General features: G+C 45.1%; 1 protein-coding gene across 2 annotated transcripts; it reads left to right on the top strand.

The window, feature by feature from the left end:
* The first annotated feature begins 2,863 nt into the window (after positions 1 to 2,863).
* On the top strand, positions 2,864 to 6,470 carry LOC119770199. 2 transcript variants are annotated; one of them, XM_038264647.1, is made up of 3 exons: positions 3,398 to 3,693; positions 5,866 to 6,071; positions 6,140 to 6,470. In XM_038264647.1, exons 1-3 carry the CDS (start codon positions 3,681 to 3,683, stop codon positions 6,224 to 6,226), a joined length of 306 nt encoding a protein of 101 aa, XP_038120575.1. In that variant the 5' UTR covers positions 3,398 to 3,680; the 3' UTR covers positions 6,227 to 6,470. The 2 variants fall into 2 exon arrangements, 1 of the variants encoding a protein (XP_038120575.1); XR_005278707.1 differs by lacking the exon at positions 3,398 to 3,693 and adding an exon at positions 2,864 to 3,017 and having other exon boundaries at positions 5,866 to 6,165.
* Positions 6,471 to 13,091: the final 6,621 nt, after the last annotated feature.

The following is a 13,091-nucleotide window of genomic DNA, read 5'->3' as shown; positions in this document are numbered from 1 at the left end:
TATTTTCTAAGTTCCATAAAAATTAAAGGTTTTAAAGGCCATCTTCGGAAATTAATCATTATATTTTTTAAGTCGGTTGTTATGAACCTTTTCTTCTTTATTTCCATTAAGAATGGTCGAAGTTTGCTCGCTATCTAATCTAATTACCAAATAGGGCCCTCCATAGCTGTTGGAGTTTTCTCCCCATACCCATGGGGTTATCGTGAACCATAACCGGATCTCCCAGCTCTGGTTGCCAATCTTCAACATTTACATCGTATCTTATCTTATTCCTTACTTTACTAACAGCAAGGTTTTCCTTAGCCATTTTATGTATACTGCTGAAAAGGTGCTTAATTTCGTCCAGATACGTTTCGTAATTTGCATCCGTTGTGCTTTTGTAGATTGAAGCTGGCATTCTTGCCACTCTTCCGTATAGTAACTCATACGGTGAAAATCCCGTAGATTCGTTCGGTGCCGTGTTGTACTCAAAAAGAAAATATGGCAATTTCTGATCCCATGACCCGGTGTCTTTTCCGACGAATTGACGCATATATTGCTTCAATTCTCGATTCGATCTTATAACAACTGGTGTTCACTCCCAGTCCATACTCGAAGTGAACTAACCTTGTAAGAGATGTGCTTCCGGTGTCAGGGCGTACAAAACCGATGGGACTCTCCCTTATAATACCCAGGGTCGGCGTGACGCTCGAGTTTAATCAAAAGCCAAGAAAACACTGCGAATGACTAAGGGAAACTACTTTATTTTTCGCGTAAGGTCGACAGTTTTATTCCGGGGATCCCTTCTCACTTCCACTGGCTCACACGTCCCGTCCCACTTCCTTATAACTACTCCTACCTCACACGTCCTCTTCCTCTCTTCGCACTTCCGGTGCACTCGTTCGGGGCCCCGTTCTCGCCGCTCTGCCGTCGTCGCTGCTCCTTCCTGCTGTCGTCGACGCTCCTCCGGCGCTCTGCCAAGGGGGTGGCTTCTTCGTCAGTCGGATGGACCCTCCGACGCTTCGGCTGCAGCCTTCACGGACCCTCGCCAGCCGTTCGCGCCCTTCCTGTGCTTGGTGACGTGCAACAGGCTTCGACGGTGTCCAGGGACTCCGTCGGAACAGTCCGGGGTTAGGGTTCGCGGGTATAACGGTAACGGCCTGGCGGTTGAGCACTGTCCAGCGAAACGCTGACGGCTCGTACAGATGGTTCACCGGGCCGGATGTCGTACGGCCGGGGTGAAACCAAGCGGTGTTCACGAAGTGAACAAAGGAACACAAAGGGGTCCTGGATGAGGGATTCAAAATGGCGGTTAGGGTATTGTCAGGCTTGGGGGGTTTGTTCAGGGATTTTCCTGGGGTTTTCCGGTCATACCTGGATGTCCAAATCTCCTACGGGAAACTCCTGCTTTCTCGGCACGGCCACGGATGTAGCTCTTCCGGGCACTTCACGATCCTCCAAGGATTAACTTTTTCAACACTGGTCTTCGCGGGTAACGGTTGCACTTGCCGACAACCTTCCACTTCTCGATATCCGGACTTAATGACCGAGCAACGGTCAGACCAAAATCCCGAACCCCTGACCTCTTACGCGCCAACCCATCTCCTCCTCATCCTGTCATCCTCAAGGATTACGCACATTCACCACCCCCAATGGCCGCCCATGCGATGTTATGCAGCAGCGCTCCTGGTGGTGACTAGCGGTAACGACGCACGGTGTGGGACTTCCAGCTTCGGGTTTCTTGCTTGCTGGACGGCGTCCTGGTAACTTCCCGTCGACAAACACAACGTCTTCTTGGCACAATAATTTACATTTAAATAAATTAACACAAAATTCGCGACGAGTCACATCAATTATTGTACACAACACTCACACTGGTTACACTCTCCCCCGGCTCGGGTTAAAAAAATTGTAAACTCCGAAGAGTTTACAAGTTTTTTTTACACCCTGCATATAATAAACTGCCACGTCTCTCTGAACCCAAAACTCGAACTAGACCAAATAGCAAACACCTTTTCATTTTTACTTGCTTTAGGTTGCTTTATTTATAAAAATCATTTTGGATTCTACTAAGTCATGTTGATGAGCCAAGGGTTTGAAACATTTCATACAGTGCGGGCTTGATCGGGGTCATAAGACTTCATCGTCGGACTAAACCAACTCCGTGCTGTTTCGAAGCAATTGCTTGTACTGGCCTTCAACGTTTTAACAACTCTAGCCTCCAGCGATACAATCACACTGTACTACTTCCAATGCTGGTGAGACACAAATCAAAATATTTACAAGTTAAAATTATTTACAATATTTACATTACTTTTATTTTTTTTTGTTTCCCGGGAAATTTTCTTTCTACTCGCATGCAAAATCTACTAAATTGTTTTTGGTAACTAAGCTTGAATGGGTCGGGGTCATAAGTTTTCATCGTCGACCGAAGTCAACTCCTCTCTGTTTCAAGGTCGGAACCTTCTACTGACCATCAACGTTTAATTCAACTCCGGTCTCCAGCGATCCCATTCGTACAGCAAAGTTGATTTTATAATTTTTCGTTTAGGCATGCAATTAATTCAAAACAAATTCAAAAATACATCACAATACGTGAATAAAATAAATTAAAAATCCGGATAAAAAAATATTTTCAAACGCGCGCGCAGTTACGGTAATCAATATACCAATAACGATCAGTTGAAACGTTTCGCGTGTCGGAGTTCATCTTCTCTTTTTATCTCCTCTTTACTGATAACGTTATCGTTCTTTACTCATGTACGTGCTGTCAAGATCGATCTGTCATGATCTTATCAAATGTGAAGTGGTCAAACGTGGTTTGCAGCAACAAAATTTGTGATTTTAGAAAATTTAGTGAATTTTGATCTTACCGGGCGTAAAATTATCGTTTTAAAATCAATCGATCGATGATCAAGGGCCCTTTGATCACTTCAGTAATAAGTTTTACCTCGGTAGATCACTAATTCCAAAGTTATCTTGGGTCACAATTTTGTTGATGCTAAAATATTTATGAGGAAAAAAAAATGCGAAAAAAGGTAAGTTAATTGAAATACTATTGCAGCTGTGTTGTGAAAACGTTCTACAAAGTAAAGTTTAAATTCTGGCACTATGGGTTGATCAAGATCGATCGACAACTACCTTGCACACACACCATGCATAAGCCAACATCCCCTCCCATTGTGTATCGTTCAATGAAGTAATAACAACACATTCAAGGTTAAGGACTGCGTCTGTTGCATGTGTATCGAAGATACTCCTACACAATTAACTCCAACTCCTATTTTCCAAAACAAATTTTCCACATGTGGTTGGGGCTTTCCCAAAATCAACAATACAAACAAATTAAAATTTTCTAAAACAACCAATTAGGTTTACCATGAATGAATCAAACTATGCTGCGCAATTCCATGTGACGCTGTAATCGCCGAACGGCGGATTTCCAAATGCTGTTGCCGGAAAAGCTCCTCGTTCATCGCAGAATCGTCATGCTGGCTGCTCATCTGACTACTTCCATTCATGCCTTCAAATCGGCAGCTGAGAAGACACCTAGCGGCTTCCCATTCATATCAGAGACTGCATACGAGCTGGTCCCTTTCTTCGCTGTAATGGTGCACGGCGTGTACGGTGGACCCAACTTCGCGTTGAAGTTGTCCCCCGCCGATGACTGCTTGAATGAACGTTTGAAGACCCGCTGACCGATGTCGAATGTAGGTGAGTACCGTTTGTGTCGTAAATCGTACTGCTTCTTGGTACTCTCGTGAGCCTTTTTGAGGTTCTCACGCACTGTTTCCCACACCTTCTTGGTCACTCCGCGGAGTTTGTTCATCCGTTCCTCCTCACTGAACTCCTCGTCCTGCTCTAAGCGATGTTCATCGCCCTTGGACACGATCTCGTGACCGAATATGATCCGATGAGGCGTGAACTTTGTCGATGAGTGGACGGTGTTGTTCAAGACGTACTCGATTTCTGATATCCTGGTATCCCACAGCTTCTGGTCTTGACGAACGTAGGTACGAATCATTGAATTGATCGTACGATTCAACCTTTCTGTCGGGTTAGCCTGGCTGTGGTGTCGAGCGTTCGCCCAGTGCTGAACTCCATACTTGTCCAACAACTCCTTAAACTCCTTAGACATAAACGTTGTCGCGTTGTCCGTGATAACGTACTCAGGAACCGCAAACCGACGGAACCATTCCTTTTCCAGATTGGTGCACAAATTACCAGCAGCAATCTTCTTAACCGGAATGAGCAGGCAGTACTTAGAAAAAATGTCCATAATGACTAACAAGTGTGCATTGCCATGCTTACTCCGGGGAAGTGACTGAATGTAATCCATACACACAATCTGGAAAGGTCTGGTCGCTACGCGTTGCTTTCCCATTTCTGGTACGGAAGCGGTCGTCGAGTGTTTGTTCATCTTACACGCCTCACACTTGGCAATGTAAGATTTGAGATCGGCACTCATTCGCGGCCAGTAGTATCGACGTTTCAGGGTGTCGACACACTTCTCATAGCCGATGTGCATCTTGCCATCGTGCTCTTGTCTCATGATCTGTGGACGTAACGACTCCGGAACGCACTCCTTCCACTCGAACCTGTAATCGAGGACGTCGGAGCGAGCTGACACCAGCTTGTACAACTTCTTGTTCTCGATCTTAAAATCCATGTACTTTTCCGGGTCTTTTTCCACAGATGCGTACAACCGTTTGTACCAACTGTCCTCGTCCTCCGTGTCCAACGCTTCAATGGACCGAGACAGAGCGTCAGGTACCACGTTGTCCTTTCCTTTCCTATGAATGACCTCCATGTCATACTGTTGTAGAATGATGCTCCACCTGCTGAGTCGCGATGAAGACTTCCATTTCGCTCTCATGATGAAGGTGAGAGCCGAAGAATCTGTCACGAGCTTGAAGTGAGTGCCTTCGATGTAGCACCGAAATTTCTCGATACACCGCAAAGCGGCAAGTCCTTCCTTCTCAGCTGCGTGATAGTTCTGCTCTGCCCCCTTCAACTTCTCCGAATGGTACGCAATTACCCGTTCCTCTCCACCTTGCACTTGCGTGAGTACCCCTGCGAGAGCTGTATCGCTTGCGTCCGTTTGGACGGTAAACGGAAGATTAAAATCTGGATTGGCCATCACAGGCGCAGAGATAAGCCTCTCCTTGATGGCCTGAAAAGCTTCGTTCGCTGCCGTATTCCACTGCACTCTCTTCGGTTTATTTTTAAGTAAATCCGTGAGTGGTGCAGTGAGTTCACTGAAGTTCTCGATGAACCTACGGTAGTAATTAATCATACCGAGGAATCGTCTCAGAGATCTCACTGAGTTTGGGACCTCATATCCAAGAATCGCTCTAACTCGATCCGGATTAGGTCTCAGTCCGTTACGGGACAGAATATAACCCAAGTAAGGTAATTCATGGCAGCAAAAACTAGACTTCTCAACGTTGATTGATAAATTCGCATCTTTTAAGCGTCTCGCAAGGTCTCGTAGTTTTGCTATATGATCGTCATAGTCCTGACTAACGACCACAATATCGTCCAGGTACACAAAGATTGACGGTTCTAGTGCACCTTGTCCCAATACTTTGTCCATCAGCTTACTCAAAGTCGCCGGGCTGTTAATCAGGCCAAACGGTAAACGTTTAAACTGAAATAAACCCATACCTGGCACAGAAAACGCGGTGTATTTCCGTGACTCCTGGTCCAAGGGCACTTGTAAAAAAGCTTGGGTCAAATCTATTGTGGACAGGTATTTAAAAGGTCCTAAATGACTTAAAATTCGGTTTTGGTGCGGGAGTGGGTATGCGTCTCTCTTTGTACGTTCGTTCAACTTCCTCGCGTCGAGGCAAAGTCGCACTTCATCACTGTCTCGCTTCTTCACAGGTACAACAGGTAAAGCCCATTCAGAAGAAGAAGGCTCAATGATGTCATCTCTCAGCAACAAGTCCACGGCACGGTGTATTCTACGCTGGATCTCCGGACTCCAGGGGTACGGATTTTTCCTGACTGGATCCGCTCCTTGGAACTCCTCCTTCAGCTCGATTTTGTGCTCAATGAGCCCCGTTTTGCCGAGATTTCCAGGACTCGCTGTAAGAAACAACTTTTTGACCTCCTCCAACTGCTGTATTTGATGCTCATCTAATCTCTCCTCTTCTAGAATCTGGTCGTCACCCTCGTCGAGCGTCTCGACACTCTGGTAAACCGACGGACGGATTCCAAACTTCTGCCAAAAATCGTATCCTAGGATACAACGACGTTTTAGATCTGGAGCAATCAAAACAGGTAAGATCTTCGTCTCTTCATTGAATGTAATTGGTACATCTGCACAACCTACGACGTTCATCTGCTGTCCCGCAGCTGTCTTCAATGACACTGCTGACTCTCTCACCTTCAGTCCTAATGAATGGATCAATTTTTCTCCTCCTTTGCCAAGAACAGTTCTTGCTGCTCCGCTATCTAACAATCCTACGACGGTAATACCCAGAAACTCAACTCGCGAATGGCCTGGGGTCATTACTTAGGGTGACGAGTAAAGAAGCAATCTCATCATCCTTCGTAACTTCTCCACTCACTCGAATAGCCAAGTTCACTGAGTACCGCTTCGCATCCATCGTGAGGTCTTGTGTAGTTAGCACCGCGACTGTCTCGCCTCACTGAGCAGTCCGCTGCAAGTTTTTTGACTCGCAGAACGGGCACGTTCGCGTATCAAACCCAGGGAACCCACAACGTTCACAGAAGACGTTCCGATTCTTCGGACATTCGCTGAACCCGTGACCTTCTTCATGGCAATTGTAGCACACTCCTCTCTTGATCGGAATGTACGCTCTCACGATCCGTTGAAGTGGGTCAGTTCCGCTTGGACCTTGAACTGGACTCTTCGACCGTTGCTGGTTGTCCTGTTTCGGTTTAGCTTTCTCCTCTCTTTGACTCTGCTCACGATTCTTCGGCTGCTGATGATACTGTTGGTTACGCCGCTGATACTGTTGTTGTTCCTGCTTGGGTGGACGTTGATTCCAATTCCCCTTCTGAAACCCTTTCACCTGCGGTTTCTGCTGCTGATAGTAACCTCTACCATCTTGGTTGTTGTTCTGGAACCTATTTCCGTTTCCATTTCCTCCGTACGGTCTACGTAGTTCTCCTACTTCTTCAACGTGTGCGGTACGAGGTGTGAACCTACTCTCCTTCCGTTTGTACAACTGCCAATTAATCGAGTCGAACCTCTTTCCAAACTCTTTCATTGCAGCTATGTCCTGGATATTTGCGGCGAGCATAGCGATCTGGCAATCTTCGCGCGTGTTGCGGAACAGGGAGTCGAATTTCCGTTTTTCGTCCCACTGCTGAGACATGTTGCGGAAAATTCTGGCCATGTCCAGGTAGAAATCGTGAAATTTCTCCCGAGCACCCTGCTTCCGATTGTACACCTGCCGCTCGTACACGTAGTCGATATCAATGGGTAAGAACTCATTCTTTAACTCCTTAACCATGCGTCTCCACGTTCCAAGTTCATTGTTCCCGTTCACCTCCATGAACCACGATCTGGCTTTGTGAGTGAACAGGTGGTGCGCACATTGGAAAAGCTCCGCCTCGGAAAATCCTTCTGAACGAGCGTTGAATTCAACCTCTTTCAGGAACTCATTCAGTCTGCGACCGTTGTCCATTCCGTCGTATCGTACTGTCCATTTATGAACCGGTAAACGGTTTCGGTTATCTTTCAACTTTTCATTCACAGACGACTGTTCGGGTTTGGACTTCAGTTTTTCCTTGTTATTTTGTTCCGAGTCTCGAGAGTTATCCAACGAGCCAACCTTTTCCTTCAACCACATGAAGAAATCGGGTTCTGCTTTTCCAGTTTCTCCTGATTGCTTGCCGTTTTCGTTACTCGCGATTTGAGTGCTGTTGGCGGCCGTGGCGGGATCTTTTTCGGGTTGTTTCAACTCAAGAGTTTCGATTCGCTTGAGTAAAGCACTCACAGCTAGTCGTAACTCCTGGTTCTGATCGACCAATTTTTGCTTTTCCTCACCATCGTCGCCAGCAGTTCTCTTATCGCTTTCACGCCTCTCAACAAGTGCTCCTGTTTGGTCACTCTTCTCAGTACCATCGCCTCCTGTCCCATTCTCGTCTCCTGGTGTATTTTCCTCCAATTGTTTCTTCGCCACCGTAATGCTCTGATTAATCAACTCCCACTCAGCTGCTCTTACTTCCGGTATTGGAGAAACAATGGAGTAGTACACGCTCAACAGTCTAACTATCTCCACAGCCACCACAGCCAACCTGTCCAAGTCTGCGTTTTCGGTGATATGTTTCCTCAATCGTTCCATCCTAAATAACATGTGAATCAATCTCGTTTTGTACACTTGACCAGGTGCTTTCGCCGCACGGCTGGTTTCCAAGTGGTTTTTGATAAAATCTAGTTTGTCCTCACACACACCTAGTTCTTCGTCTACCGAATCACTCACAAACTCATACGACACATTAAGCTGCTTTCTTTCCTGTTTCAGATGATTGTACAACACCTTCTCCAGCTGACTGCGTGCTCCATCCAGAGGCAACTTGCGGATGTGCAACTCGTGGCTGAACTCATCAATCGTCAGGTGCGATGCATTCATCCCATAGTACTGCGACAGCATATGTTTCACCTCCATTATGGTATCGTTTAGAAACACAACAATTAAAATTTAAAAAGAAATACTAAAAATTGGAAAACCTACAATTTATTCACGCTTCCTAGAAGCAATCAAGCACAAGTGAAAATTGAAAAATAGTGCCTAAGTATCACAGAAGTAATCAATTAGAAAATCCTAGAAAATTAAGCAAATTGTACAGGATACAACAAATTCAACGAAAATAAACAACTGTTTCCGTCTGGTGTTTTATTTGTCCTGCCAAGGACTGCACTTCATGAGTAAAGAACTCCGGATTTTTTCCAAAAATAATAAGTTAAGTAAGTATGAACAATTCTCCGACTTTTTCTGTTCAATTTGTGTCTTTCCAGTGTTGGTAGTCTTCCTCCCTTAAAACATCTTCAAGACCCCTCAAATATTAAATGATCTTAGTTAAATTTAGCCACTCAAAGTAGCGTAAAGTTTTTTGCAAGTTGAGCTAGTATAGTTGCGGAAGTTTTACCAAAGAATCTGTCGACCTCTCATTAATGCAGCGTTTTCCCGAGCCTGAATAAGCTAAGCTATTCTTGTTGGGCGCCAAGTATAACAACTGGTGTTCACTCCCAGTCCATACTCGAAGTGAACTAACCTTGTAAGAGATGTGCTTCCGGTGTCAGGGCGTACAAAACCGATGGGACTCTCCCTTATAATACCCAGGGTCGGCGTGACGCTCGAGTTTAATCAAAAGCCAAGAAAACACTGCGAATGACTAAGGGAAACTACTTTATTTTTCGCGTAAGGTCGACAGTTTTATTCCGGGGATCCTTCTCACTTCCACTGGCTCACACGTCCCGTCCCACTTCCTTATAACTACTCCTACCTCACACGTCCTCTTCCTCTCTTCGCACTTCCGGTGCACTCGTTCGGGGCCCCGTTCTCGCCGCTCTGCCGTCGTCGCTGCTCCTTCCTGCTGTCGTCGACGCTCCTCCGGCGCTCTGCCAAGGGGGTGGCTTCTTCGTCAGTCGGATGGACCCTCCGACGCTTCGGCTGCAGCCTTCACGGACCCTCGCCAGCCGTTCGCGCCCTTCCTGTGCTTGGTGACGTGCAACAGGCTTCGACGGTGTCCAGGGACTCCGTCGGAACAGTCCGGGGTTAGGGTTCGCGGGTATAACGGTAACGGCCTGGCGGTTGAGCACTGTCCAGCGAAACGCTGACGGCTCGTACAGATGGTTCACCGGGCCGGATGTCGTACGGCCGGGGTGAAACCAAGCGGTGTTCACGAAGTGAACAAAGGAACACAAAGGGGTCCTGGATGAGGGATTCAAAATGGCGGTTAGGGTATTGTCAGGCTTGGGGGGTTTGTTCAGGGATTTTCCTGGGGTTTTCCGGTCATACCTGGATGTCCAAATCTCCTACGGGAAACTCCTGCTTTCTCGGCACGGCCACGGATGTAGCTCTTCCGGGCACTTCACGATCCTCCAAGGATTAACTTTTTCAACACTGGTCTTCGCGGGTAACGGTTGCACTTGCCGACAACCTTCCACTTCTCGATATCCGGACTTAATGACCGAGCAACGGTCAGACCAAAATCCCGAACCCCTGACCTCTTACGCGCCAACCCATCTCCTCCTCATCCTGTCATCCTCAAGGATTACGCACATTCACCACCCCCAATGGCCGCCCATGCGATGTTATGCAGCAGCGCTCCTGGTGGTGACTAGCGGTAACGACGCACGGTGTGGGACTTCCAGCTTCGGGTTTCTTGCTTGCTGGACGGCGTCCTGGTAACTTCCCGTCGACAAACACAACGTCTTCTTGGCACAATAATTTACATTTAAATAAATTAACACAAAATTCGCGACGAGTCACATCAATTATTGTACACAACACTCACACTGGTTACAATCTTTCGACCAAGTTTGCTTGTGGGTGATAGGCACTTGTGTTGATTTTCTTTATGTGAAGTAACTTACAGACTTCTTTCAGCATTTTACTCATAAAATTTGTACCTTGATCTGTAACTATCTCACATGGCGTACCAAATTTACAAATCACACCTTCTACTAACGCTCTAGCAACTGTAGAGGCTTCTTGGTTATGAATTGGAATGATTGTTAAGAATCGTGTCAAGTCATCTTGCACAGTCAAAGCGCAGTTATTGCCCCAGTGTGATTCTGGGAACATTACTATATCCATGTATAGTTTTTCAAAAGGCTCTGAAGCCGTTGTTGTTATTTTCATCGGTATCTTGTTTGATTTGTGAATTTTGTGTCTTTGGCAGGAGTCACACTGCCGCACATAGTTCAAAATATCCCTATTCATATTCTTCCAGAAATATGCTTGACTTATCCTTTTTATCATTCTGCGGGCCCCAATGTGGCCGCCCAAAGGTGCATCGTGAAATTCTTGGAGGATAGTTTGAATTTGATCCGCCTTTGCGTTGACGATCTCTGAGCGGTTATTGTAGAAACATATCTTTGTTTTTGTCTTCCAAGCGGCGAACTCTATAATTTGCAGGATTTCTGGCTGCCGAATTTTTCTAAACGATATTAGATGAATCCGTTTATTTGCACACTCGCTGAAGGTGTGAATGTAGAACAAAGCAAATGTTTGGAAAACTTTTGCTGTCGATTATAGAATTGTGTTTACCATCTAGCATCACCCCATAAAGATTATCATTAGGAAATGCAAAATTTCCCTCTTGAATTATGTTTCTTGCACCATGTGGAAGATTGTAAACCTGGGAAATCTCGGAAAACCCTGACTTTTTGTTTGCTATCACGAAAGTATGACTGCAATTTGATTCATTGTCTAAGGTTTTGCAATTCTTAATTTCCGTAGCGTATGACTTGTTTTCTTCGGCATATAATCTAAATTCTTCGTATAATTTCGAAAAGTATTCCTCTTCGGGTAAATCGTCATTTCCGTCACTAATATCAATGTTTGACAGTTCTCTAAACATCACATCATCGGATGAATCGTAGCCTTTATTTGCAGAAGTATTATTATTCCTATTTTGGTTTCTGAGTTGCGCTCTAGTTGTTGCGCCAACAGTTTCTGGATTGATTTGTTCTGTTTTATCATGATCAATTCGAGATAGAAAATCTGCAACAGCATTTTCTCTTCCCTGTTTATAGCGAATTTCACGGTCTAGCCCTAACAATTTAAGGCGAAGTTTTGAGAGTGTGGTAGACGTTTCTTTCAGGCTATCGATAGCGACCAGTGGCCTGTGGTCTGTATACACTATAAATTTTTGGTTAAATATATAGTGTCGGAAATACTGGGTTGCCCATACAATAGCTAGTAATTCTTTCTCTATAGCATGGTATCGAAGCTCGGCACCTTTCAGTGCTCTACTTGCAAAAGCGATCGGTTGATCCATGGTTTGTGCATTGGATAGTACTGCCCCAATGGCAAAATCACTTGCATCTGTAGTGATTACAAAAGTGTCCTTATAATTCGGCCTGATCAGTAGAGGCTCCGATATCAGGCACTGTTTTAAATCCTCGAATGCTCTTTCACATTGGGGAGTCCATGAAAATTTAACGCCTTTCTTAAGAAGGTCATTTAATGGTTTCCTTCTAGCGGCGATGTTAGAAATAAACTTACCGTAAAAATTTATAGTGCCTAAAAATGATCTAACCTGTCGAATATTAGTTGGTCGCTTAAGATTAGTTATGGCTTTAATATTTGCATCAGTAGGGCGGATACCATTTTTGTCAATAATGTGCCCTAAATATTCAATCTGTGTTTTCAACATCTGGCATTTTGTCGGTTCGATTTTAAGATTATGCCTGCTTAGAGCGTCTAGAACCCTTTTGAGAGTATCATTGTGGTCTTCCACTGTATTCCCAAAAACAATTATGTCGTCTAGATATACGAACGCTTTAACAGCCCCTAATTCGTAAACTACGGTGTGCATCAGTTTTTGAAAGGTACTTGGGGCATTTTTGAGCCCCATTGCCATACCAACAAACTCGAAGTGCCCTTGAGGCGTTGAAAACGCTGTCTTTTCGGTATCATTGGGGTTTATAGAAACTTGGTAAAAACCCGATTTTAAATCTAGGCATGTGAAGAGACTATTTTCACCGATGTTATCCAGAATTTCGTTTATTAATGGAATTGGATACACGAAACTTCTAGTAATTGTGTTAAGTGCTCGGTAGTCTACGACCATCCGGTATTTCTGGTTGCCATTTGCATCTGGTTTTTTTGGGATGCAAAGGACTGGTGCGTTCCAGGGGCTCGTGCTTGGTTTTATAATTCCTTGCTCTAGCATTTCTTCGACCTGCTCTTTTATATGCTTCTTGGTTGCTTCCGGAAATCGGTATTGGCGCTTGTTAATCGGAATGCAGGTTTCTGTTTCGATATCATGTACCGCTGCGTCAGTACGCGTAAGGCGATCCCCTTCTATAAAAAAGGTATTTTTAAATTCAGAGATTATGTCAGTAATAGATTGTCTATGAGATGAATTCAAATGGCCTAGATCTATCTTTTCCATCAGAGTAG

The sequence above is a fragment of the Culex quinquefasciatus genome, chromosome 3, assembly GCF_015732765.1.
Source record: "Culex quinquefasciatus strain JHB chromosome 3, VPISU_Cqui_1.0_pri_paternal, whole genome shotgun sequence".
Lineage (NCBI taxonomy): Eukaryota > Metazoa > Arthropoda > Insecta > Diptera > Culicidae > Culex > Culex quinquefasciatus.
The sequence above is the reverse complement of the archived record's forward strand: the minus strand, read 5'-3'. Positions and strand labels throughout refer to the sequence as shown.

What these genes read in the sequence shown, in the direction of transcription:
- LOC119770199 (XM_038264647.1), top strand. An exon ending in CGAGATTTCCAGGACTCGCT is followed by an intron (nt 6,072 to 6,139) that starts GTAAGAAACAAC and finishes CTCCTCTTCTAG; the next exon opens with AATCTGGTCGTCACCCTCGT.